Below are 25,697 nucleotides of genomic sequence, written 5' to 3' on the forward strand. Positions count from 1 at the left end.
GAGAGAGGCATCCTGGAGGGAACACCTCCCGATGGGATGCCTTGAGTGACTGGCAGGTCGGACTTCCAATAGGACGTCACTGCCAGTCACAGTGAAGCCAGAGCAGTCTCACAGACTGCATCTGGCTTCACTTTAGGCAGAGACAGTGGCGGATTTTACCTGGGGGGCTGCAGCCCATAGGTAAAAACTGCCACTGGTCGCAGCTGTTTACACAAGGATCCACACCACACATAAATCTCACATTAGTCTATAGTCCTGGCAGAACCACACAACATGCTGATACACATGTAGGTTACCTGTGTCTTTACATCCATGTTGGGGTAATTTTACAGGTATGTACTACTAGAAGTTAGTGGAGACTGTTTGTGTTTTTGCCTGGAACAACCATTCTGTGGTAGGATACCCTGCACCTTTATAGGCTATTTTCCAGCTTCCAGCTTGAAAGTAATTAAGAGGTCGAATCTGTGTTAAGCTGCTCATGAAATTTTGTCCTGGAAAATATCTTTATGCATTTTCCACTACATTTGCTTTCATGTGTTTACTGTACCACACACAGCCTGGGAGCAGCGCTTAGCATTTACACTAAGCTTGGGTGTGTGAATTATTTCTGCTGCCAGGGAAGGGACTTGAGTACTGAGGGACAACTCCTACTGACAAGGGCCAGTCTTGAATGATGTACCATAATCTGGGAGTATACACATTAATGAAGTGTACAGTATGTGTGTGTTTTGTGTCTTCCAAAAATCAAAAGCCATATTATTGAAAAACAGATATTTCTTTTGTGTGGAACTTTGGGTGGCAGCAGGCACTTATTTATGGGTATAAGGGTCTAACACTTCTCTTAATAACTTCTGCTTAATAAATCCTGTACAGTGGGAGCTGTAGATGGTGACAGATAAGCCATGTGTGAGCAACAAGACAACTTTTTATTCAAGAGGGGCATTGAATGAACTGTGTATGTGTGTTTTTCATAAATGGTCTGTCAGTACCAGGTAACTTGCTGCATGCAACAAGTGAGTAACAATGTTGTTGTTGTTGTTGTTGTTGTTGTTGTTGTTGTTATTTTTGTGTGATTTGAGTTCTAACTCCATAAGCAAATGTCAACTATGTTATGTGAACATTATGCAATGCATCACGTGGCATGTTTTGCATGTGGTCAAGACCAGTATCAACCCATATTATGACACAACTCCTCCCCTTGTTAAACAATATTTGCATGATCTTACCTTATCATATGACCACTACCCCATTCCTTTGTCACATATTTCTGTCCATGACAATGAGGAAATCTATTTGAAGGCATCAGTGATCTGAACATATGGTGGATGTTCACCAGGGTGGATGAGTCCAGAGTTGTGGATCTTTCTTAATATAAGGTCCTGCTTAAACACATACAAAATTAGTTTGAGCATTTTGGAGAAAATGTTTTTTCTTTTGTAGCTCTCTATTACTTCTGCTAAAGTTTGGCAGTGAAGAGTTTAATTTGTGTCACAGACTAATAGCAGGAGAGGGGGAGGTTTCCATTGAAGTTGGACCCAGTGCAGAGACTTGGGGCCAGATTCTCTAAGCTTAACAAGTGATAAAATGGAGAGTGATAAACAGCCAGCCAATCGGCTCCTGTCTGACATTTTTCAAACACAGTCTGTGACATGGCAGGTAGGAGCTGATTGGCTGGCTGTTTATCACTTTTGAAGCTTATGGCCCTCATACATTAGTCCGACTTGTCCTAAGGACAAGTCGGACCTGATTTCCCCCTGCAGCTCCCCGGGAGGGGGACACACGATTTGGCACTTGATGTGCCAGGTTTTGCAAATGATACATTGCATGCGATGTATCATTTGCAACTCCCGGGGAGCTGCAATGTGGAGCGAGCAGGGGGGCCGGGGACATCGAGGTGGCGGGCAGGGGATGCTCCAAGGCGGCTGGGCGGACGGACGCACGCTGCTAGTAGTGCGGACGCTACGGGGGACACAGGCGGCAGTAACATAGAGCCGGGCGGGGGGAGCCGGGAGCTGTCAGTACTCAAAAAAAAAAAAAAAAAAGCCCATACAATGAATGGGCAGCCTGTGATTGGCTGAGCACTTTCTCAGCCAATTGCTGACAGGCTGATAGAGCGCTCAGCCACTCACAGGCTGCCCATTCATTGTATGGGCTTTTTTTTTCCCCCAGTGCTGACAGCTCCCGGCTCCCCGCGCCCGGCTCTATGTCACTGCCGCCTGTGTCCCCCCGCAGCGTCCGCACTACTAGCGGCGTGTCCCCCCCCCCCCTACCCGGACGGAGCATGACAGCTCCCTGCTCCGGCTCCCCCTGCCTCCCCCCTCCCTCGCCGGCGTCTCCCGCCCCCCTCCCTCGCCGGCGTCCTCAGAGTCCCCACGGCTGCACATAAGATTTATCTTATGTGCAGCCGGTCAGACATCCCGACCCGATGCGAACGGGACTGCGCATCGGGTCGGACCGGGTGTCAAAACCTGCGATTTGGTCCGATTTCACTGCCCAATCCATCTGGATCGGGTGAAATCGGGGCCAAATCGCATAGTGTATGGCGGCCTTTAGAGCATCTAGCCTTTGCTTTCTAATTAGCCATGAGAGATAGTGACAGTTAAGCTGGCCATACATCAGAAAGATCAATCTTAAGATCGATTGCGCTCATGATTGTACACAATTTCCCTTGAAATCCCCGGCAGTCCTTGGTGGTTTTTGGACACACAATTTATACACAATCCATCATACAATCAGTCATACAATCTATCTGCTGCATGATTGTGTACACAAGATGTGCACACAATCTGCATACAATCCATCATACAATCAGTCTTACAATCCATCTGCTGATGGATTGTATGATTGTGTACACAAGATGTGCACACAATCTGCATACAATCCATCTTACAATCAATTGAGATTGTATGATTGGGTACAATACCTTTCTGATGTCTGGCCACCTTTACTGTAGGTCAGTTGAAGAGAGACCTGCGGCACTGGCAGGGGAGGGAGAACTTGGCAGCAATGTCTGTGATGTGGAGTCTGTATGTGGGGGAGGAGCTAATTGTATACAGAGAGAAGGCTGTATTAGATGGTGGCTATACCCACTTCTCCCCGCTGAGAGACAGGACAATGAGTACTGAGACAGAGAGCGAAAAGGAGAGAGATCGGTCTTCCTGCGAAAAAGAGGTAGATGAGGCCTTGACCGTTTCATACATTCATTTTATCTAGCTAAATCAACTATTTATTTTATATGATGGATAGAGGAGTGAGGTCAGTAGGAAGGACTCAATTAAAAGCAGTTAGCCCACAGTGGTATATTACCTGCTGCTGTATGTAGGAAATCCATGTAACTACTCAGAGGTGCACAGGTGATATTTTGTTCTAGCAAATTGTGTAAAACTGGGTACACCAATAAAACAAACCAAAACTGCGCAAAGGTTGACGTTAGATTGAACAATAAAAACATTTATTGTTAATTAAAAGTCAGGATAATTACATTAAAGAATAATGTCACAATAAGGCATTATTAGTTTACTGTGGAATAAAAGACAAAAAACAATAAAACAGAGTGACAATATTAAACCTAATGATTCCCCAAGGCATGCAGAATTAAAGCGCTTTCATTTCATTAATTCTGCATGCCATTAGGCTTAATATTGTTACTCTGTTTTATTGTTTTTTGTCTTTTTTTTTCCACAGTGAACTAATAAGGCCTTATTGTGACATTGGGCCTTATTCTGTTTGGTACGGTGGGACCGTATACGGGCGGATCGTTTTTTTTTTTTTCATCTGCGCATGCGTATCTTTAGCAATGCGCATGTGCAGCGACCTAACACCGCTCACGGACGGGTCTCTCCGTGCGAAAAAACCTGTCCGCAAGAACACGGTCATTGTAGGCGGCATGTGGGCGTTTTTATGGGAGCGGCCGGAATAATGAGGAAAACTGGGCGTACACGGGGGTGTGCACACAAACTGCACGGTGCCGCAACCGCCTCGATCGGCAAATGCGCCGTGCATTTTGGCCCTAAAACCGGCGGACGCCAAAGATTGACGATGAAAGAGAAGCCGACAATCTCCTATCAAACCTCACCACATACAAGATTTTGAAAACAGATCCTACAAATCAATTTAACAAAGAACTGACAGAACTCTTACAAGAAGGCCTTCAAATGGGCATACTTAATCAAAAAGAATATAACTTTCTGACCCAAAAGAATCCAAAGATACCTACATTCTACTTCCTGCCGAAGATACACAAAAATACTAAAAAACCCTTCCGGGAGACCAATAATTTCGGGGATCCAATCATTAACCTCAAACCTATCCAAATATACGGACAGTTTTTTACAAGACTTAGTGTCACAACAAAAAAGCTATGTACAAGACACAACGAGTATATTGAAGATACTGGAGTCAATACAATGGAAGGACACATACATCCTATGCACGGCAGCTGTCACTATACACATCCATTCACCACGACAAAGGATGTGACCATACCAGATACTACCTTTCAGAACAAACAAACCTCAACAACGAACAAATACATTTCATAATGACGAACATCGAATTTATACTATCGCATAATTATTTTTTGTACAACGACAACTTTTTCCTCCAGCTCTGTGGCACAACTATGGGGACCCCCCTAGCCCCAAGTTATGCAAAATTGTTTGTCGCAAAATGGGAAGATGACCATATATGGAATAACAACATCTAAAAAGAACATCTCATCACATGGCATCGTTACATCGATGATGTACTTTTTATTTGGGCAGGCAACGAGGAAGATCTCAATAAATTTATCACCTATATCAATTTGAACGATTTAAATTTAGAATTCACTACCGTAAAAAGCAAACAAGAAATCGTATACCTCGATCTGGAAATATATATAAAAAACAACACTATCAATACAAAAAGCACATTAAAGAAGTAACACTCTGCATTCATCCAGCAATCATCACACCAAATGGATAAATAACATACCTGGAGGACAATTTCGCAGACTAAAAAGAAACTGTACTGAACAAGAAATCTTTAAACAACAAAGTCATGATATGTTACAAAACTTCCAAGCAAAGGGCTACGACAATAAACAATTACAGAAACAGTTAGACACCGTCACTGAATTAAAGAGAGAAGATCTACTGAAATTCAGAAATAAGGAAGGAACAAACAAGTTTCAAACAACAGCTTTCCTCACACAATTCAACAGTAATTCTAGACACTTAGAAAACATGGTAAGAAAACACTGGCACATTCTTCAACTGGATGACGCATTAAAAACCTCATTCCAGAAAAACATAAAATAATATACAAAAAAGCAAGAAATTTAAAACAAGAAATCACTTCCAGTTACGTCTTAACGGAAAACACAAGAACCAACACCAGTAATGGAGGATTTCATTATTGCTGCAACTGTAAAGCTTGCAAACTAAATCCAACAAGCACAAAAGCAATAAAAACCTTTAAATCAAATATTACAAAGAAAGAGTATAAAATTAAAAATCATCTAAGCTGCGAAACTGAGGGCGTGATCTATATTTTAGAATGCCCGTGCAAACTTCAGTACATTGGTCAAACAAAAAGGAAAGCTAAAACAAGAAAAGCTGAACATATTTATAATCTCAAAAGAGGATTGACCACACACAGCGTCTCAAATAATTTCTTAGAAAATCACAATAAAGATCCCACTGGATTGAACTTCATTCTAATACAAAAAAATCAATCAAAATTGGAGAGGTGGCGACATCGTCAAAGACCTCCTAAAACATGAAACAAGGTGGATTTTTGAATTTACAACTCCCCACCCACGTGGATTAAATATAGATATTGCACTCAATGCCTTTTTTTAGAATAATAAACCCATGCATAACTTCAAATAAACTTCACATACAATATGAGTGACACCTGTCAAATGGAACACATGTGGTTCCCATCAAAATATTTTAACTTCCTTTATGGAACTTCCTGTTTGATAAATAAAGTTTTAGAATAAAAGAAAGGAATTTCCAAACAAACTGTATCCTTGAAAAAGTGCCCATGCGGCATGAAACGCGTTAGAGCAGAGAACAAGAGAACTCATCCCATCAGCTATCCCTACAACAAATAGCCTCAGAATCGGAGATTGTGCCGGGACGCCGGCTGAACTGATTTCGGAAGCTGCAACTCCGGTGCGACACGGAGCCGCAGGAAATAAACATCTGACAGCCGCCGAGCTGCTCCGCTGGCTAACCGGAAGGTAGGGAAAGTTAGGCAACTGGGGACTCTTCACTTACTCCAAAAGGAGTGTAAACATTGTCTTTTTAACCAAAATTCTTTTTCAGGTGTCACTCAAATTAGCATAATCAGAGCGCTCCGACTTATTGCACATACAGTAACCCCCTTTTTTATCAGGAGCTGCCCAAACATAAAGCGCGGTCATTCCTATAATTTACATACACCTGAATGTAATAAGCAATGCTGCAGGCTATTAAGTGAAAACCATTATTTCACTACCTGCAAGCCACACACAGCCCTCAAACACATTGGAAGCATATCTTTCTACACTTCTCTACATGTAAAGGTTGGTTTAATTTGAGGTAATATTCATTCTAATACCTGGTTATACCGTATATGTATATCTACACCCATTCAGAAAGTGTTTTTGTATACTTTAAAAAGCAGGACACTCAATTCACAGGAGTCGACATGTGTCAACTTTTAAGAGACCACGTCTAAGAGCAACAAGGATGTTTTTGGACTGCATTTCTACTTGCAATGTCCTAAGGCCATGGCCACTATTTTGCACACAATCTGTATATTTTTGCCCAACAACATACATTATGCACTTTCATATCTGCTATGAACTTTATATAGCACACTCTGTATGTAAGATGCCACCAAGCACATTATTGCAATCACATATCTCTAACAAAGGATCCCAACATCTGCCTATCACACTCTAGTCTTATTTTGAACAATATTAGAACATGTTTGCATGTGGCGTACGATCAGATATACGGAAGGTGTCGGTGTGAATACGGACTAGATCAGTCCGTGCACTGGGGCGTACGCTCTGATGAAAGCCAGGTATCGGTGGCTAAGAGGGAAATCCACAGCATTGGGCACACTTTACGGAGGCCGGAATGCACACCATTTTGAATGAATTTGGGCTGTAACCAGAGTGTGAAGGGTGCTAAATTGGGTGCCGTTGCCTGTGTTTAAATTCCGTGGTCACAGCACTTTGCACCCTTCACAAATAATAGAATCAACCCATGTTGGTCATGCAGATGGATGACAAACCTATTGTGCCAAAATTGCATGATGTTTAGTGTGTGCACAGCATACGACTATAGTCAAATCTCAGAACATATACAGTAACTGCAGTTTAACGTTAATCATAAAAGCATGACCTGTATCTTTTAAATACTATTTGTGTTGTAATATGTCTGCAACTCCGCATGTAGACTTTGTGTACTTAATTTGTACGATAGCTAGATTAGAGAGTCTCAAAGGATCAGCATAGAACAATTAACAGCACTTCTTTCCAACATGGTTATTTCCTATTCAAAGGCAGAACTATTGGTTAAACAATGGGACAGCATGCAGACACTTACTGTCAGAAGCATAGCCAATGTAATTAGGAACATTGTCGACTCTTATGAACTATGAGGTTTTTAAGGGAGTAGTTTGTCTGGCATGGAAGCATTCTGTGCTATTATAAAGTCGTTTTTGTCACTTGTTTGGCCTATTGACCTATTTTTTTTGTATCTGCAAAAATATATCTCTATAGAGCTCTCTTTCACTCTCATATCTATCTATAGCGTGTTAAGAAATGTAGGAGCACACAGTTAATGACTTTAAGAATACACATTAAATTTTTTGTTTTTAAGCTGTCGCTCAAAAGGGCCCTAAACGATATCTCTTAATATATTGTCTATTGGTGCTTTATGCTACTCATTATATGGATCTTCATTCCAACTTGGAAAAAACCCCGAAACATTATTTTTAAGTTCAGATTTGTTATGAATCCTGTGTTGAGCTAAAGGTGACCATACACGGTGCGATTGTCGGATGCATTTTAAACTTTTTAGTTCAAATCGCATCATATGAAGTTCAAATAGCACCGTGTTTCTATATGGTTTGCGATGTGCAAGGTACAAAAAGTTTGTGCAGGCAGTACTTTTTGTACTAGATTGCATTGCATCTAGTTCAAATCGCACACTGTTTTACGGTATTGCATGCGATGCAGTCTAGTACAAAGCGCACACCGCACCATGTGTGAGCACCATTACTGTATTGCTGTTTGGGATAGTAGGATTAAGCCAGTGGCTATTTGGGTTAAGTAGTTTTTTTTCTCCCCCCTTATCACACAGAGGTGCAAATGCTACATGTACATTGTTGGCTGCATCTCATGTAGTTACAGATGTGTCCAAGAGTATTGTGTGAGCTTCATGTGACTTCATCTTATACCCTTTTCACACCAGAAAATGCAGGGATTTACCCAGGAATAGGGCTCAACCAGGCACATTCCTCGGTTGGCTCCTTTCACGCCGGCCTAGTCCCTGCATTTTCTGGTGTGAGAGGGGCAGCGGGTGGCGGGGTCCAGGCAGCGGCGGCTGGGCGCTATTTGCCGGGTAGCGTGGCGAGAGAATTTTAAAAGACTGTCCGGACGCTGATTGGCTGAGCACGTTCGTCCAGTCTTTTGAAATCCAGCACCACTTCCCGCCCCGCTGATTGGCAAATCGCGCTACAAGCGCCTAGCTGCTGCTGCCCGCCACTCGCCGCCTGGACCCCACTGTCTGGATCAGACGCTGCTGCCCAGATCGGATGCTGCCACCCGCCACTGGTAGGAAGCCAGGATGCTAGGAAAGTACCTTCACATTGGCCTGTATCCCAGGCTGGTCCCGGGAGCAACCCTGCTATGTATATATGTATATGCATACCAGCGCTAATCGTGGGTTGTTCCCAGGGCCAAGCCGGGAATTAAGGCTGGTGTGAAAGGGGTATTAATCACAAAATGGATAGAATATAATGCACACACACACAGCTTCTGTTGATTAAAATGATATGTAGCATGCCTACAGTATATTATGTGTGTCAGTGTAAGTGTAGCTGTATCTGCATAAGAAATGGAATGTTCCGTACCATTTCACATTCAGATACAGAAGCTGTAGAACACATATATAGGCATTGCTGTATGGCCTTTGAATCGGCAGGGCACAGGAGAAAGATGTATGTGCAGACATCTTTAATTACAAGATATGCAACAAACCATGTGTATGTACAGTAGCAATAGAAACCTCCCTCAGTCTGTAAATAATAAAATATGCGATACAATCACAACAGAAGGTGTGACCTTACTGCATACTAATGATAGGCAAAGCACAGTGCATATTTAAAAACACATTACAATTGGCCAGAAAGGGCTTATTAATGCAAAGGGACCTAGATGTATGTGGACACATCTGTATGTTTATTCTTAGATGCAATTTGCTTTTAACCCTGAATGAGGTTTATTGGGAAGCCTCTACTTCCTAACATGGCAAGATGTTGCAGAGGTGTGCATAAGAACATAGAATTAAATGTAATAGGATGAGAGAATAGAAAGTGAGAGATTTGTTAAGAAATCTCTAGTTTTTTTTAAAGCCGCAATCATTGACACTTCATCTGGTTTTGCAGTGTAAATGATTGCCGCTTTAAAAAAACTGAAGATTTCTTACCAAATCTCACTTTCTGATTATCTCATCCTATTACATTTCCTACATAATGTCCTGTATTTGCAACTTAAAAATTCAGTGTATTCGATTAAATATGCTGATATTAAACCATGGATTGTTGCTACAGATAGATAGGTAGATAGATTTATTATATAATATATATTTAAGTGGGTCTTCTTTATTGAAATATACAATTTTAAGTAATATAGAACAAGTTGTGAGGAAAGCGTTGTCCTTTGTGATGGTGCACCAAAATTTAGTTCGAAATTAACCTTTACTGACAATCAATTAAAAAATGACATACAACATTCAATGGTGAAATTCACTATACAAGGGTGTTAAAAGACCGGGTGGCTGGCAGGCAGCACACTGAAGTTCATTGGGTGTAACTATGTAAATTGTGTATAATTACTGATGTGATAACACGGTATAGGGAATCCAATATTATATCCATGTGTGTGTTCTAGTCACACTCTACCCCCTAGTCACATTTGACAGTGTGTAATTGCACAATGTAATTCAATGGGAGGAGATCTCTATATTTGGCTTCTCCTCACAATTAAATAGTATCCTGAGTTAATCTACAATAATTGATAGATCCTATGGACATATCTGTTATTCTATAACAATCATCATGTACAAGCAATGTGATCTCTGAAACATGTATTTCAAAGAATACCATACCACTTGTGAGGAGCTATTGCATATATATTATTATTATTATTATTATTATTATTATTATTACCAGTCCTTTATATTCCGCAGCGATTTACAGAGAATATTTGAACGTTCACATCGCTTCCTGCCCCAGTGGAGCTTACAATCTGTACTCCATACCACATGTAAATGCACACTCAGACATTCTAGGGTTTATTTTGTTTTGGAGCAAATAAACCTACCAGTATAGTTTTTCGGATTGTGGGAGGAAGCCCGCGTAAGCATGGGGAGATATACAAACGCCACACAGTTAGGGCTATGGTGAGAATTTAACCCATTACCTCAGTGCTGTAAGGCAGTAATGCTAACCATTACACCGTCCGTGCTGCCCAATATAAATATATATAAAGTTCTCAGACCGTTTCAGGCACCACTTCTTAACATGCTAATACTTATGTTTGGTTTAATGTTTAACCCTTTGAGTGCCATTTGATTTGGTCAAAATAGGTGTGACACTTGACAAGCAAACCTTTTTATTCATCATAGTGACCTGTAATGATTATCTTCTATAGGAAATCTAATCCTTTTTTTGGTACTTGTTTAGTTTCACGGCGGCAGCATGGCCGCCGGGAACTTCTGGGTACGGCGCTCACCAAACTATCTAAAATAAATTAAATTAACTCTATGCCAACGTAGATAGTTCATACCCCTACTATCCACATTGGCATAGAGTTGATTTTAGATAGCGTGGCGAGCACAGCGAGCCCCGCAAGGAGACTCAGACGCACGGCCGTTGCCGCCGTGAAACTAAACAAGTCCCCTTTTTTTTTTTTACATGACCTGTTTTATTTGAATTTATATAACAAATCAGAATGACGCAATTATTTTTAGCAGGTATTTTGCACATCTCTCACAGATGTTGGCACTCAAATGGTTAAGTAATCCTTTTAATACCTGTGTGTTTTCAACTTTGATACCAGTGTGTTCAAAACATTTTTGCCTACTGTATTTTGTGAACCTTAATGGTACAGTTATTGGTATGATGATTAATTCATGTACAGTAGTTCTATTATGTGTAAAAATATACCATACTATGGAGTTTGCCACAATCCTTCAACTGTAATATCCCTGAGTCTTGTAAATTAGATTCAGAAATATGACTATTGTGTAAAGGCCACACAGTAAACCTTCAGGAAGCTAGACCTATGAAGGGCTTCATTCATCCTACTCTTGCTTTGCCCTGCCAACAAGTATATATTTTGTGTTAAATCCAAATACAATCAACACAGACCCACTGGGTGTGCTGTGTTTTATAAGCACGGTACCCCCTTTACACTATTATGTAGTTTTGTAAAGTGCTTGTCTACAACATACTTAATTCAGAACATGCTACCGGGAATACTTACACATTTTCACTGACTTTTAAAATAAATAAATATTGCTCCTAAATGAGCTTGCAGGATGACAGGTCTGTCCTACTTTCTTTGGGAACCAACATAGTAAATATAATTCACAATAAAAGTATACAGTACATTTCACAAAGTATTTTTATTAACTGTATCTGTTTGTCTTGTCCAGGTCCGGACTGGCCATCTGGCACTTCTGACAAATGACCAGGTCACCCTACTCGTGGCACGCATCCCTTGTTGTGCACACTCTCACATGCTAGGACTGATTTATGGCCCCATTACATCCCTGTCTGTCTTGGTGGCATCACCGGTGGTGCATGCAGCACCCAGGTGTCAGCCTCCAAGGGATCTCTGGATATGCTGGGTACTATCCAAGAGATCTGAAAATGAGGTTAGGGCACAAGACTGCACCCCTTTGTGTTGGGAGCAGTGGTTTGTCACATCAGGTGGAACTGACCCCAGTAAGGGTGCATACACACTGTACAATTTTTTTGACCAATTTGGTTGAAAGACATTTCCATTGAACCCAGTGTCCTGGACTAAAGATGTCAACTAAAGATATTTCCTTTCCATTCCACTTCTTTACTATTCTTTTCGTCTTAATATAATTTTTAATTAAAAAATGTAATGAATTGTCTATCTGATATGTATGAAGATAATATGTCTCTTTATAGAAAAAAAAAAAAGCAAACTGTTATTTTCAGAAATGCTTTAGATATTTTGATGTTATATTTAACAGAATGCCCTCAACATTTCTATTGAATTTAAGCTTACAAGAAAATTGTACTACGTACTTGTATTCAATGACTTTTCATTAATAAAATTTGTATAAATGAAAAAAAAAAAAAAAGATATTGACGACAGACGAAAGAAGAAAGATCTAGCTACAGTTTATAGGCTCTTTTTGAAAGATATTCAAATTGAGCTGCATGCACAGTTGACAAACAATCTTGATGAACAACTGGCGGGTATGCGTATCATCATTCATCGTTTGTTTGTTAACAATATCTTTTGTCAACATCTTTCATCCAGGACACTGGGTTCAATGGAAATGTCTTTCAACCAAATTGGTCAAAAAAATTGTACAGTGTGTATGCACCTTAACACCACTTGTCTCACCATGTATTCTTAAACCTATAGAACAATGCTGTAAATCCTTGTGCTAAAATACTGTAGGTTTCCAATATTCAAAACTCATTCATAAGGAGCAGTGAATGCCAGTGCACATAGAGGACATTCACATGGATTTCTCAACAGATGACTGGATGATTACCTTATGTAGGCAGTGCGTATTCAGTGTATCTCATCTCAACAAGGTCCTGTATGGTCCCGTCGGCCATAGATATCGAATCGGTATTGTCGGCTGCCGGGTCAGCCCGTGTGTACACCCCATTACACATTGTTCATTCAATTTCACTGATGCGTCAGTCTCTACAGGTATTTTTTTTTTTACTGCTTTTTAAAACTCGCAATTAAAAGTTATTCTATTTAAGTTACATTTTTACTAGAAATTAGTGTTTTGATTTTGCTGAAAACTGGACAAAACTGAGTTTTGGGATTCCAAGAATCCAATTTCCATCTACCCTAAGTTCAGTTTTTGGATCTGAAAAACTAATTGGATTTTATGTAAGTTACTCCATCGGAAATTCAGGTCCCATTCCACACTGGAAACGAATGTTCTTGATCATTCAGAACCAACACATGGGTGCCTAAGCGCATCTCTCCTTTTTTTACTAGAGGGGAACTGCAGCCTGCATCGTTTTTATTTAATATAGTCGTGTAGTAATGGTGGTTTTTTAATTTTATATTTTCAGTTGGCTGAATTCTTTATTTCTTCTTGGTCACAAACGGAAGCTAGAAGAAGATGATATGTATAATGTGCTCCCGGAGGACAGCTCTGAGTATCTTGGGAATGAGCTTCAATCGTAAGGAACTTGTAATGATATAATATGATTATATTCCTAACATATTAATATTTTCACATCTCTCTCTTTCTTTAATACTTATAGTAATTGCATAGAATTGACTAAGTATTTGGAATTTGTGTTGAATATGTATATTAAATATAATTTTTTCTTAATTTGGTTATTTCAGGTAATTTACCAAACCTATTCTTTGGCGATCCTCTGTTTAGTGTTCTGCTTCCTGATTTAACATCTTGAGAATCATGTATAAATATATAGCTTCCCCTGGTACTGAGGCCAAAGTCTCTAGCTGGATATTAAATTAAGACCTATTTAGAAATGCATATAGAATACATAAGAATTCTACATAGTATTCTTGTATAAAATACAAATTCCAGTCTTCTGTTCAGATAACATTGTTCTAATATAAATAATATAGTAATTTCCGATTAAAATAGGGATGTAAGTAAAAGGTCTCGGGGATCTTCACTACATTGGTTATAGTGTAGAAATGTTTTATATAGGGGTCTTGGACCTGGATGGCACACTGCTGCCTAGGAGAGTATAACTGTTTCTACAAATGTGACCACATATACCAGCAAATCAAAATTGTTCCCGCTCACAAATATCAAGGCGCAAATGTACATGAAAAGGAGCACGAAAATCAGATTTCTCTAGAAAACGTCCTTATAATCTGGATGTAGATATTCCAAGTGCTTTCAAGTGGAGTGTGGTGATCAGCTTCAATGTGGCGTACTCTAGAGAAATCTAATTTTCATACCCATTTCCATGTACATTTGCACCTTGTTGTTTGTAAACTTTTATGATTTTTGATGTAGTATTGGTTATATTATAGGGGGGTATTCAATCTCCCACAGCCATCTCCCGACGGGGGAGATGGCTGCGGGGCCCTATTCAATGCTGTCTTCCCTGACAGCATTAAACAGGGGATCTCAGCAGAACAAGCCCGACTTCACAAGCAGTCAGACTCGTTCTGGCAAGCTCCCAGCTGTAGCTTGCCGATTCCCGGCCACAGCTCGCTACCACTCCCCCTTCTCATCCCGCGGCAGACGGGACATTGAATCCCACCTGTAAATTCTTGGTCGAGCAGACCGAGAACAGGACAGGGTCATGGCTGACGGATCAGCTTGACAACCGTGACCCAACATTGAATACCCCATCTTCATGATATTATGCAGTATGTGTTTGTAGTAATGCATGTGAGGTAGTTACCTGTAAATAGGACTGCAAAAAAAGTTGCTCTTTTTTACAAATGAAATAAAAAGGTAATTGTTACAATAAGATAAATTTAAGTTGGCCCTTTTTTTCCCCCCCTAAAGTGTATTCACTTTTATTAGAGCATTATAGTAATTTTACAGTAATTTAGAATTTATTAAGCTTGCTATGCCTTGCATATTGGTTTTCCTAAATATTGAGTATTATTTTGAATCCTTTATATAACCTGGCATTTATTAATATGCCCTGTATTTTACATTCATTTTGTTGCTGTGATTTTTAATAATACAGGGCTCTGGGCGGCTTGTATTAACTAGCTGTGGGATAATAAATACATAAACTGATACTTCCAGTTTATTGCCTTTAGACTGCTGTCCAGGAAGTTATGACTAGTGTTTTATTAAGGACATACGACAGCTTTCCCCATAACCCTAGTAATGGCACTGCAGCATATCTGTACACTATTGTTCTTCCTCTTTTTCTTGTTCACAATTACGGTTAACAATTTCAGGTTGTTTCCGGAGTTAGATTGCTATCAGAGTACCATATTTCCTTTTGTGAGGAAACTTGGGAGAAGATTACTAAGCACTTTAGAGTTGATGGAAAAATGTGCATCATCAAGTAATCATAAATATACGGTAGTTCCATCTTGTGCAGTAAGAAACATATTGTCTGCCGAGAAATGTATGTGCATTTCACAAGTACACTATGTCTGTGTTTCATCCGCCTGCTTATCAGAAAAGGATTTGCACACACTAGCTGACTGTGACTCTAATGAGTACTGGAAAAGTCACTGGTTTCCACTAATAATTCAATATCTAACATTTTGTGTTGTTCAACCAATGTCCTCAGGGAAAGGCTGTGGCTTCTGGTAATGGTTGGCTTGCAGCAACTTCAGTGGGTAACTTTATTTTTTGAGCCTGGTCTTGAATGTCCAACATCTATGCAGAGGCAGGGCTTCCCTCATCCAGTCATTGTGGTCTTGGGCATGTAACGGGAGGCGCTACAATTTACTTTTTGGGTGATTTTTTTCAGTGGCTCAGGCAAGTGGTGCCATGCACTCTCGCTAAATATATATTTTACTAAGCTGTGCATGCTTTAATCAACAAAATATCATATTCTAGACTGCTTCTACACTAAATTGCATGTGACTTGTAATAACATACTTATGTTATTGGATTTTGCCATTAAACTACTTCCACAATAGGAAAAAAAAATCGCTGGGTCACAACTGGGCATGTCACAACTAAGAGGACCACTCCATCGACACCACATAATCTACTGTATTTCTTTGCTCTAAGGTTAAAATCTTTTTTTTTTTTGGTTTTGCATGCATTGCAAATATGACATACAGGTACCAATTCTCAGTCACTCATTCGTTTTCATAGTATTTTTCTGTAAAGGTAAACCATTTATTGCAAAAAATAGATTGGTACAGTTTTGTAAAGCAGTATTGTATGTTATGCATATGTGGTTTATATTGTCTAGGTACTGGGACCAAGAAATAGAAGAAGCTGCACAACAATCACGCACACCACATTTAACGAAAGCTATTGTACGTTGTCACTGGAAATCCTACTCTTACCTAGGATTTTTTACTTTCATTGAGGTAAGCTTTTAAGGAACATTGCTACACCAACAGCTGAAACTCCGTAGGCACATTTGAATGGACAGCAATTGTACAGTTTGTACTCTGAACTTAGGATAATGTTAGTTGGCAAGTCTAGGATACATTTTTTAAGACATTTTAAATTTAATAAGAAAAATGTTGGCACTGTGTCTGTTGTGGTTTTAAAACAATAGGCTTCTTTCTCAAAGACAAGCAAAAGAAGTTAACTAACAAATAAATATTTTTGACCTGTTTACACACTTCCTAATTTATTAACTAAATCCGTGTTACAGTGTAGAAAACTGATATGCTTTTACATGAGTGAATAATGCTGCTTTCAGACCGCATAACTGGCTTTGACCCTGTATTTGGAAACGTTTCCAAAAACGGGTCTGCCAGATAAAACCCCTTTCACACCGCAGCACTTAAACGGTATATTACCGTTTAAGTGCCGATTTTTTGACACTGGCAGACCCGTTTTTGGAAACTTTCCAAATACAGGGTCAAAGCCAGTGCAGCCTTCAGCCCTCCCCTCCGTGCAGCTCCCCCCCCCCCCCTCGCGTGTCGACCGAGAGCATGTCGACGCCCCCGCGCATGTCGACGCCCCGCGCGTGTCGACGCCCCCCCACCCCACCCCGCGTGTCGGCGCCCCCCCCCCCCCCCCCCGGTGTCGACTTACCCCGTGCCGGTACCTCCGTTGTGGACTGCAGCTCAGTATGCTCGGAAAGCACTTATGAAAAAAGTGTCTTCCAGAAAATGGCTGCCCCATAGGAAACCCTGTTTAAAAAAACTGTCTTCCGTATGGGGGGCAGCCATTTTCTGAAAGACACTTTTTTCATAAGTGCTTTCCGAGCATACTGAGCTGCAGTGCCGGGAACCACAACGGAGATACCGGCACGGGGTAAGTCGACACGGGGGGGGGGGGGGGGGGGGGGCGCCGACACGCGGGGGGGGTCGACACGCGGGGGGCGTCGACACGCGCGCGGGGGGTGTCGACACGCGCGGGGGGGGCTCCAGTGCTGTGAATACTTCATGAGCGCTCATTAAGTATTCACTGTGCTGAATTTAGGACCCAGCTCATTGGCTGGGTCCTAAATACCGTTTCTGAGCCGATTTTTGCGCTAAAATACCGGTTCAGAAACGGGTAGGACCCTGCATTTTAACCGGTTAGAAAAAACTGCATTTTCTAACCGGTTAAGTGGGACTGGACCTTTCAGACCGCACACATTACCGTTTTAAAACGGTAAAAAAACGGCAATTTACCGTTTTAAAAGTGCGGTCTGAAAGGGGCATAAGTCACCAACAACTTTTGTTTTCATTTAAAAAATATATTGTCCCATTTAAACAATCTCTTGTGTATGCTTCTTCTATTAGAATACAAGGGGGGAAATATAATATATTTCTTCTATTACAAGTGTGCATTTACAAGAAAGTGATGGTTGAGTTTTGTTAATTAATCATATGGTCCCACCTTATACCACGTCAATTAAGCCCGCTTCACTGATATATAATCTCCCATCAGGACAATCCTTTATTATTAATATATAGGGGCAGATTTATTAAGCTTGGTGAAGTGATAGTGTCTGGTTTTTATCACCGGCCAATCTGCTCCTAACTGTGAAGTTACAGACTTGGTTTGAAAAATTACAGGTAGGAGCTGATTGGCCAGTGATAAAAACCAGACACTTTATCACTTCAACGAGCTGAATAAATCTACTCCATAGAAAGTTAGGACCTCACATGCAATCTGCCCCTCAGTGTCTTCTCTCATGTCTCTGTATCCTGGAGAACCGTTAGTGAATCTACTCATGTTAGTGACAGTGCAGGTTGAGAACCATTAGTGTGGAGGGTAAACAGGTAAGAGAATAGAGGTAAACTGAGAATTGTGGGGCATATGTTTTAAGTCTGGTGAAGTGATAATCACCTTCCAATTTATCACTTCACCAGGCTGAATATATCTGCCTCTGTAAAATAAAATTGTGTGGAGGGCTAGTAAGGTTTAATGAACAGGTGCATTTTCTGGGCACATTTGTAAAGACTGCAAGCCGATGGAGAACGGGACAGGGCTTGGATTTGAGTTCCACAAGAGGGAGAGCTGCATTGGCAGAGTCTTGGATGTGGGATTAGCTGGAGGTAATTGGTCAGGAGCACTGCAAAATCAGATGAAAAGTTGAGAGCATATTGAGATATTGAACTTTCTAGGAGGTTTGGGATTTAGGAGCAGGGGGTGTATTAAGCCTGGTGGAGGAATAAAGTGTCCGGTGATAATGCAGCAGCCACTCAGCTCCTAATGGTCAAGTTCAGGCCAGCTGACTGGATGCTGTGTTATCACCTTTCTAAGAATCTCAGAATCTCACACCTAGAAAATATTCACCCAAAAAACGCCAGCTTGCTGTCAGTAATATTGAGGCTACAATACGGTTGCGATCTATTCACATTTATAGTCAATCCATAATCACTTAATTTGCAAATTCTCTAATAAGCGATCCATGCTGAATTAGGCCCTTAATTAATTTATCCCTGAGTGCTTTGAAGGTGATCAGTTTACACTGTTGGTGTTGACAAGCCAGTAATGGAGAGGAGAGTTAAAATCAGGGTATCAAGATAACAATAAAAGGGGAGACGGAATAAAAATAGGAAGAGTTTGCAGTTGTCAAAGTGGGTGATAGCAAAGGCAAGAATAATAGCATCCTGGATTAGAAAAGATCTGATTTTGCAGGATTGGGAAACAGCATGAATGTGGGAGGTGAAGAAGAGGGATGAGTGAATTATGTTACAACTCAAACAGATATAAATGATGAAATGTGACCAGCCCAAAAAATGCTAAAATAGGCTAGATAGTAAATTGTACTGTAGATGTAGAACTATGTGAATCTCTCTACTTTTTAAGTAACATTGACAATAACTATAATTATTAATATCCTCATTCTTCATGGATGTGGTATAGATGTGACCTCTTAGTGTTGCTACAATGCATATGCATTGCAGCACACTGATTGCAGTATAGCGGGACTTGCTTCTACTGTGTAGTCACTTCAGAAGCAAGTAACATACATGGTGACATACAGTAGTAATTAAGGCTGAAAAAAGAGGTTAGTCTATCGAGTTCAACCCATCTTGACTTGAGTAAGTCATATCTATAGGATTCCCTTAGTGGCCAAAAATGCATCCAGTTTTGATTTAAATTCATTAACAGTAGTTGCTGTAATCACCCCCACCGGCAATGAGTTCCAGAATTGTATTGCTCTAATGGTGAAGAATCCTCTTCTTAATTCAGTATGGAATTTATTTTCCTCGAGCCTCAGTACATGCCAACATGTCCTAAGTATAGGCCTTTTAGTGAACAAATCATCTCTCAGTTCCATAAGATTCCCAATCCTGTATTTGAACATGCTCATCATATCACCTCTCAACCTCTGTTTCTCAAGTGAAAACATATTCAGCCTGGTTAACCTATCTTTGTATTCTAGTGATTCAAGACCTTTTACAAGCGTAGCTGCCCTTCTCTGTACCTGTTCCAATTCATTTAAGTCCTTTTTAAGATGCAGTGCCCATAATTGAACACAATATTCCAAGTGTGGTCTCACCAATGCCTTGTAAAGAGGCACTATCACATTGGCATCCCTTGAATCCATTCCCCTTTAAATGCATGCCAGTGTCCGGTTTGATTTTGCTGCTGCACTTGAGCAGTGTGCACTCTTACCCAATTTTTCATCTATGATGACCCCCAAGTCCTTCTCTACAGCAGAATTCCCTATAATAAGTCCATTTAGCCAATAAGTAGCTTGTTCACTTTTGTTCCCATAATAAATTACTTCACATTTTTCAACGTTAAACTGCATTTTCCACCTTTCTGCCCACCTTTCCAGTTTACTTAAGTCACTTTGTAGTGTTTCCACATCCTCTCCTGAGTTCATTTCCTTACTCAATTGTGTGTCATGCGCAAATATTGCAATTTTACTCAATATGTCACTTTGGACCTTACCTCAGCTAGAGAGTATGCCATTTACCACCACTCTGTCACAGATTGTGCAACCAGTTTTGAATCCAATTACAAATTTTATCCCCTAACCCAGTGGTTCCCAAACTGTGTGCCCTGGCACCCTGGGGTGCTGCTGAGCACTTGCAGGGGTGCCCTGGGATGGTGGTCCCAGGACCAATTTAAAGTATTCATGGTCAGTATAATAGACAAAACCAGTGCTGGTGGTTTACAATCATAAAATATATGGACAATCAGAAGTGAATCCTGTCCCAAAATAACTGACCCCAATTTACTTAATTTAATTTTTTTTTCTAAATTACTCAATAAGAAAGTTTTTGCCTAGGGGTGCCACGAAAAAATGTCTGATACACTAGGGCGCCGTGATTGGATAAAGATTGGGAACCACTGCCCTAACCCTAAATTACCTAGTTTAATTAATAACCTTTTATGAGGCACCGTGTCAAAAGCTTTCGCGAAATCAAGCAGTATTATATTAACAGATTTCCCTAAGTCAAGCCCCTTACTGACTTCCTCATAGAAGCTAATTAAATTAGTCTGACATAATCTCTTTTTGACTAACCCATGCTGAGCCTTGCTTATCACTTTCTCCTGTTCTAAGAAATTTTGTATACTATCTCTTATTATTCCTTCTAACATTTTCACCACAATGGATGTAATGCTGAGCGGTCTATAATTTTCAGGGTACACTCAAGGGCATGTGTCCGCTCCTATTGAGTGTAGTGGGAGCTGGCAGTAATGTATACAACACATCAGTAACTGAAATAAAGTTTCAACACAAAAAAACAGGGTTCGAAAACGCTTTAAAAAATAAAAATCTTTATTTAAAGTAGTCAACCAAGAGAAATAAACATAGAAACAAAAGCCAATACTGACCATATTTAAAGTACATTGGCAAGCAAAAGAAAAAGACAGGTGGATATTGGAAAATTAAGGAAGGTAGGGGAAGAACAGAGAGGGGGACCACAAAACCATATAAAAAAGTATGTAAAACAGCAACATGAAGGTGGAATCATAAAAGTAAAGCAAAATCAGTAGGCATTACCCATGGGTCTGATTATGAAGTTAGAACTCAGGAAGGGGGCGAGGGTCTACACTGGAGTTCATTCTAATTTCTTCTGTGTCCCGTGTGTTTGCATAGGGGACCAATGTTATGCGTCTGACTACATGTTCACCATCCCGCTCACACCTAGCAGTGGGGGTGGGGGTGGGCATGGGTTGGCGGCAGAGGGCGCAGCCCATGGGAATGCACGGTGTTTCATGGGCGTTCCCATGCAAATCAACCAGTGATGCGGTGCGGGGGGGTGGTCAGCAGATGTCAGCTGCCCATCTGCTTCCTGCACAGGGCGCTCGCAAATCACCATAGAGGGGTCTGATCTGCGAGAGTTGGAGAAATCATTCTATGGTTGCTGACCTTTGAATGATTTTTTCTATTGCACCAAAGGCTGCAAATGGATGATTATGAAAGTCATCCATTTGCAGCCGTGCGGGGGATCGATAGCGGGTGCGAGGGGGGGGGGGGGCGGGACTGCAGTCTACACGCAATGCTGCAAATTTCACAACATTGCATGTGGACCAGAATAAGGTCCCAGGGCTTTTTGAATATTATTAAGGAACGAGGCAGAAACCGCTACAGGGAGGGTCTGAAAAAGATAGAGCCATTTTGGGATTATATTCATTTTATCAATACACAGCCATGCAAACTTTTTATAAATATTGTGTACTAATAATAGTTGTTGTATCAATAACGTAACTGTGGATTTTAGATTGGAGTTTGTAAAACTCATGAATTGTCAGTGTAATATAGTATTAACTTGTAATAGAAACTTTTCATTGGTGTATCCCGGCAAAATCATTTTTCTGTTATCACACATTCACTTGCAAGTCCACTAAAGGTTTAAATATCCATGCAGCCTGGAAGATCTGTGTTTACATACAACTGCTGTAGGTTGATTGTTAAATAGATCCAACAATTTGTGACATCCATCGGTACTATAGTTAGGGACTAATCCAGGTGAGGTTTTTTTTTTTTTACAATGTTAATACATTTCATCATTGATGCTGCTGTGGCACACGCATGATACCATGTGTTGGACTGTGCATTGTTAAGGGAATTTACTTTACATGTAGCTGGAGTTCTAAATGTATTAATGCCTTATGTATTAGTTTTATAAAGTTTGAGCTTTCCCTATATATTTTTTTATTTACTGCAAATGAAGCTGTTCCTTTTCTCTCTTCTAGGAAAGTGTTAAAGTAATCCAGCCACTTTTTCTTGGAAATGTTATCCGTTATTTTGAGAATGGTGATTATAGTGATGCGGCCCTGGCAACTGCCTACATCAACGCTGCTGCCCTCTCTGTGTGTACCTTGCTTTTGGCATTCTTCCACCATATTTTTTTTTATCACGTTCTTCGAGCTGGCATGAAGCTTCGTGTGGCCATGTGTCATATGATTTATAATAAGGTGAGAGTTTATTTTTGAAGCATTTTTGTTATGTCCGATTACTGCTAGGATGTGATTTATGTACTGTCATTGTTTTAATGGCCATAATCGTGAACAATGTTGGGGAAGTTTTAGAAATAGATGATTAAATGGAAAATAAGAACAAGGGGAGTCACAAATAGTGTATTACATAGGATACAGATGGAATTTTAACTTGTATATACATATGTGCATACCAAAAAGGTATAAGAAAATAAAAGATTAAAAAAATTTGCGATACTTGTGTAATTTCACGGCTCCACTGCCCCGGATCGCATTGTATGCAAATAGTCAGCCCGAAGTGTGGTGAGCAGACGGGGTACGCGCCCTCCAGACCTGTTCATACCCCCTCTATCCACGTCGGCGGGGAGTTGATTTTAGAAAGTGTGGCAAGTGCACGTGGAATACACGTCAAATAGTCGGAGTCCCCTCGCGGCGCTCGCCACGATTCGGGCTTGTTTTCCACATCCCCTCGCGGGGCTCGCAGCTTTGGGCTGACGTGGATGGTGGGGATGTGCTAAATCGCATTGCATGCAAATAATATGCACGTCGCATGCCTCAACGCCGTGAAACTAATTTTTTCTAACATTAAGCTTTCGGCGAAATTGGGTAGGGTGTTTTTTGTTGCGTTCAAAGTACACACAAAACCCCAATGCGAATCCAGTATGTGAATATACAATATAAAACATATGGAGAATAATAGTCTAATCTGCTGGCTCCATCATCACACAGAGCTATCTCTCAAACCTGGTAAACCACTGAAAGGTGTAATATAGCGGTGGCTTCTGCCAGTGTGGACAGTTCGACAGTAAGGTTCATAAGAGCAGCTGTGTTACCCAGTTAAGAAGCTGCGACTTGTGCAAGGTGGCTAAAGCTTGGCCGTACACTAGTGTAATTTGACCACTTTTCATCCGATTTGGACGGATCGGGCTGAAATATAGGATGATGAATGGCAAAATCGATGCATTGTCCCGTTGGCATAGAGTTGGAAATCAGACCTGCTGGTTGTAGGATTACCAGTATCGCAGGCGTCGGGTACACATCTTGGCTGCTTTTAGCACCTGCGATTATATTGCATGCGATTTGCTTTATATAACCATATTTGCCAGCCCCTGTAGTACAGCCCATCAGATAAATCGTATGTACTGTAAAAATAGAACATCAAGAACAATATGGGATGAAAAGACTCCTGGAGAGCTGCTGAGGGAGTTCAAGGGAAATCCGATGTGACTTAAGGCTCAGATAAGTGGCAGTAGTGTATGGGGGCCTTAAAATCCAAGATCGGCTGCTGAGATTTGTTCAGGTATACGGCAGTTACTATGCAGGATAGCTTATACTAGGAATAGCTTTGCCTATCTATATCTCAAAATAGCGTGAGTGCAGAATTTAATGCTGCCTGAGTTCAGCGGCAATGCAAGATGTCCGCCGAACTCTGACATTTTTTTTAAAGGAGAAAGGGTGTACTTTGTGGGCTTTTTCTTTTATATAGAAAATGTGTAATTTTCTAGCATTATGTTATTCCTTTTACATGCCTGCTTTGTCTGTGATTTAGATTGGATCAGGCTGACTGTTTTCTTGTATCTTTCAGGCTCTTCGTCTTAGTAACACAGCCATGGGAAAAACCACTACAGGGCAAATAGTAAATCTTTTGTCTAATGATGTCAATAAGTTTGATCAGGTATTTTCTTTTTTTTTAAGTTATGTGTAATTTCGCTGTGCTTTATATACACTGGATCTCACATTTTCTTGTTCATCACAGTGTTTCTGTACCACTTATAATCTTGCATACTGTTCGTGTAGTTCTGGTTCCTCTGTGGGTCTGTAGAACATCCTCCAGAATATGCCATGCAATTAGGGGATTGGGTAAGGTCTTTGGCGCCATGTTTATTTACTAACTTTGCCAAAGAAGTAATGAGTAGAGACTTATTTCACATTGGACACCACTCCATATATCGGTAATGGTAACATATTCTGTTATTTTACCACCCTGTTGATACATCTTAGTAATGGCGGGATCACCCAACCCTTTCGAGCAGTAGGGTACACCCTGTTTGAACACACTGAGGTTTAACTTGGAGCCACTGTTCTGGGCAGGGTTTCCCCAACTATCCACTAGGCTTCGAGAAGAGCTTGATTTGTCACCTTACTTTCTTTTTGAAGGCAACTGGTAGAGTGAGTATTGCTGATATCTTGGATCATACCTTAACTAACAAAATAGTACATGGATATACTTTACATGAAGGGATGAGCTTTACATAAAGGTTAAGGTCCAGGAATCACAAAATGTCACACTTCTTTTTTTTTTTTTTACTCGAGTTAGTTTGATTGAAATTATTTGCTTAAGCACTTTCTCCTTACTGGTTTCCTGAGAACCAAATCTACTGCTATATTCAATTGTTACTGTAACCATAACTGTTTAACCCTTACTGCTGCATGTTCTTCTAAGCTCTGACTGTTTATTTAGACCTCTGCATGCTGTCAGACCATTCCTCAGTCTTGCTGACTATCCCAAAAAGTTTGCCTGGTTTAGATGCGGACACGATGGGGTGAATTTAATGCTATGATGGCGAGCAGTCAGAGTATTCAACTAAACTAATATACTTTACTTATAGCCTATTTTTGCTCACAGCCATAGTAGTTTACCTGAACTTCCCTGTTAATGTGACAATACCGGTCTGATACATGCACATAATGTGGGTTATTCTGGTCCAT

General features: G+C 40.5%; 1 protein-coding gene across 1 annotated transcript in view; it reads left to right on the top strand.

Annotated features, from left to right (window-relative positions):
• Positions 1-25,697, top strand: part of ABCC4 (ATP binding cassette subfamily C member 4 (PEL blood group)) — a 256,979-nt gene that overhangs the window by 19,690 nt on the left and 211,592 nt on the right. The window contains exons 2-5 of the mRNA XM_083168791.1: positions 13,570-13,680; positions 16,384-16,504; positions 22,746-22,967; positions 24,574-24,663. Coding sequence (XP_083024917.1) covers positions 13,570-13,680; positions 16,384-16,504; positions 22,746-22,967; positions 24,574-24,663 — 544 coding nt within the window. The remainder of the gene's footprint in view (positions 1-13,569; positions 13,681-16,383; positions 16,505-22,745; positions 22,968-24,573; positions 24,664-25,697) is intronic.

The sequence above is a fragment of the Crinia signifera genome, chromosome 2 (assembly GCF_055691185.1).
Source record: "Crinia signifera chromosome 2, ASM5569118v1, whole genome shotgun sequence".
Classification (NCBI taxonomy): Eukaryota; Metazoa; Chordata; class Amphibia; order Anura; family Myobatrachidae; genus Crinia; species Crinia signifera.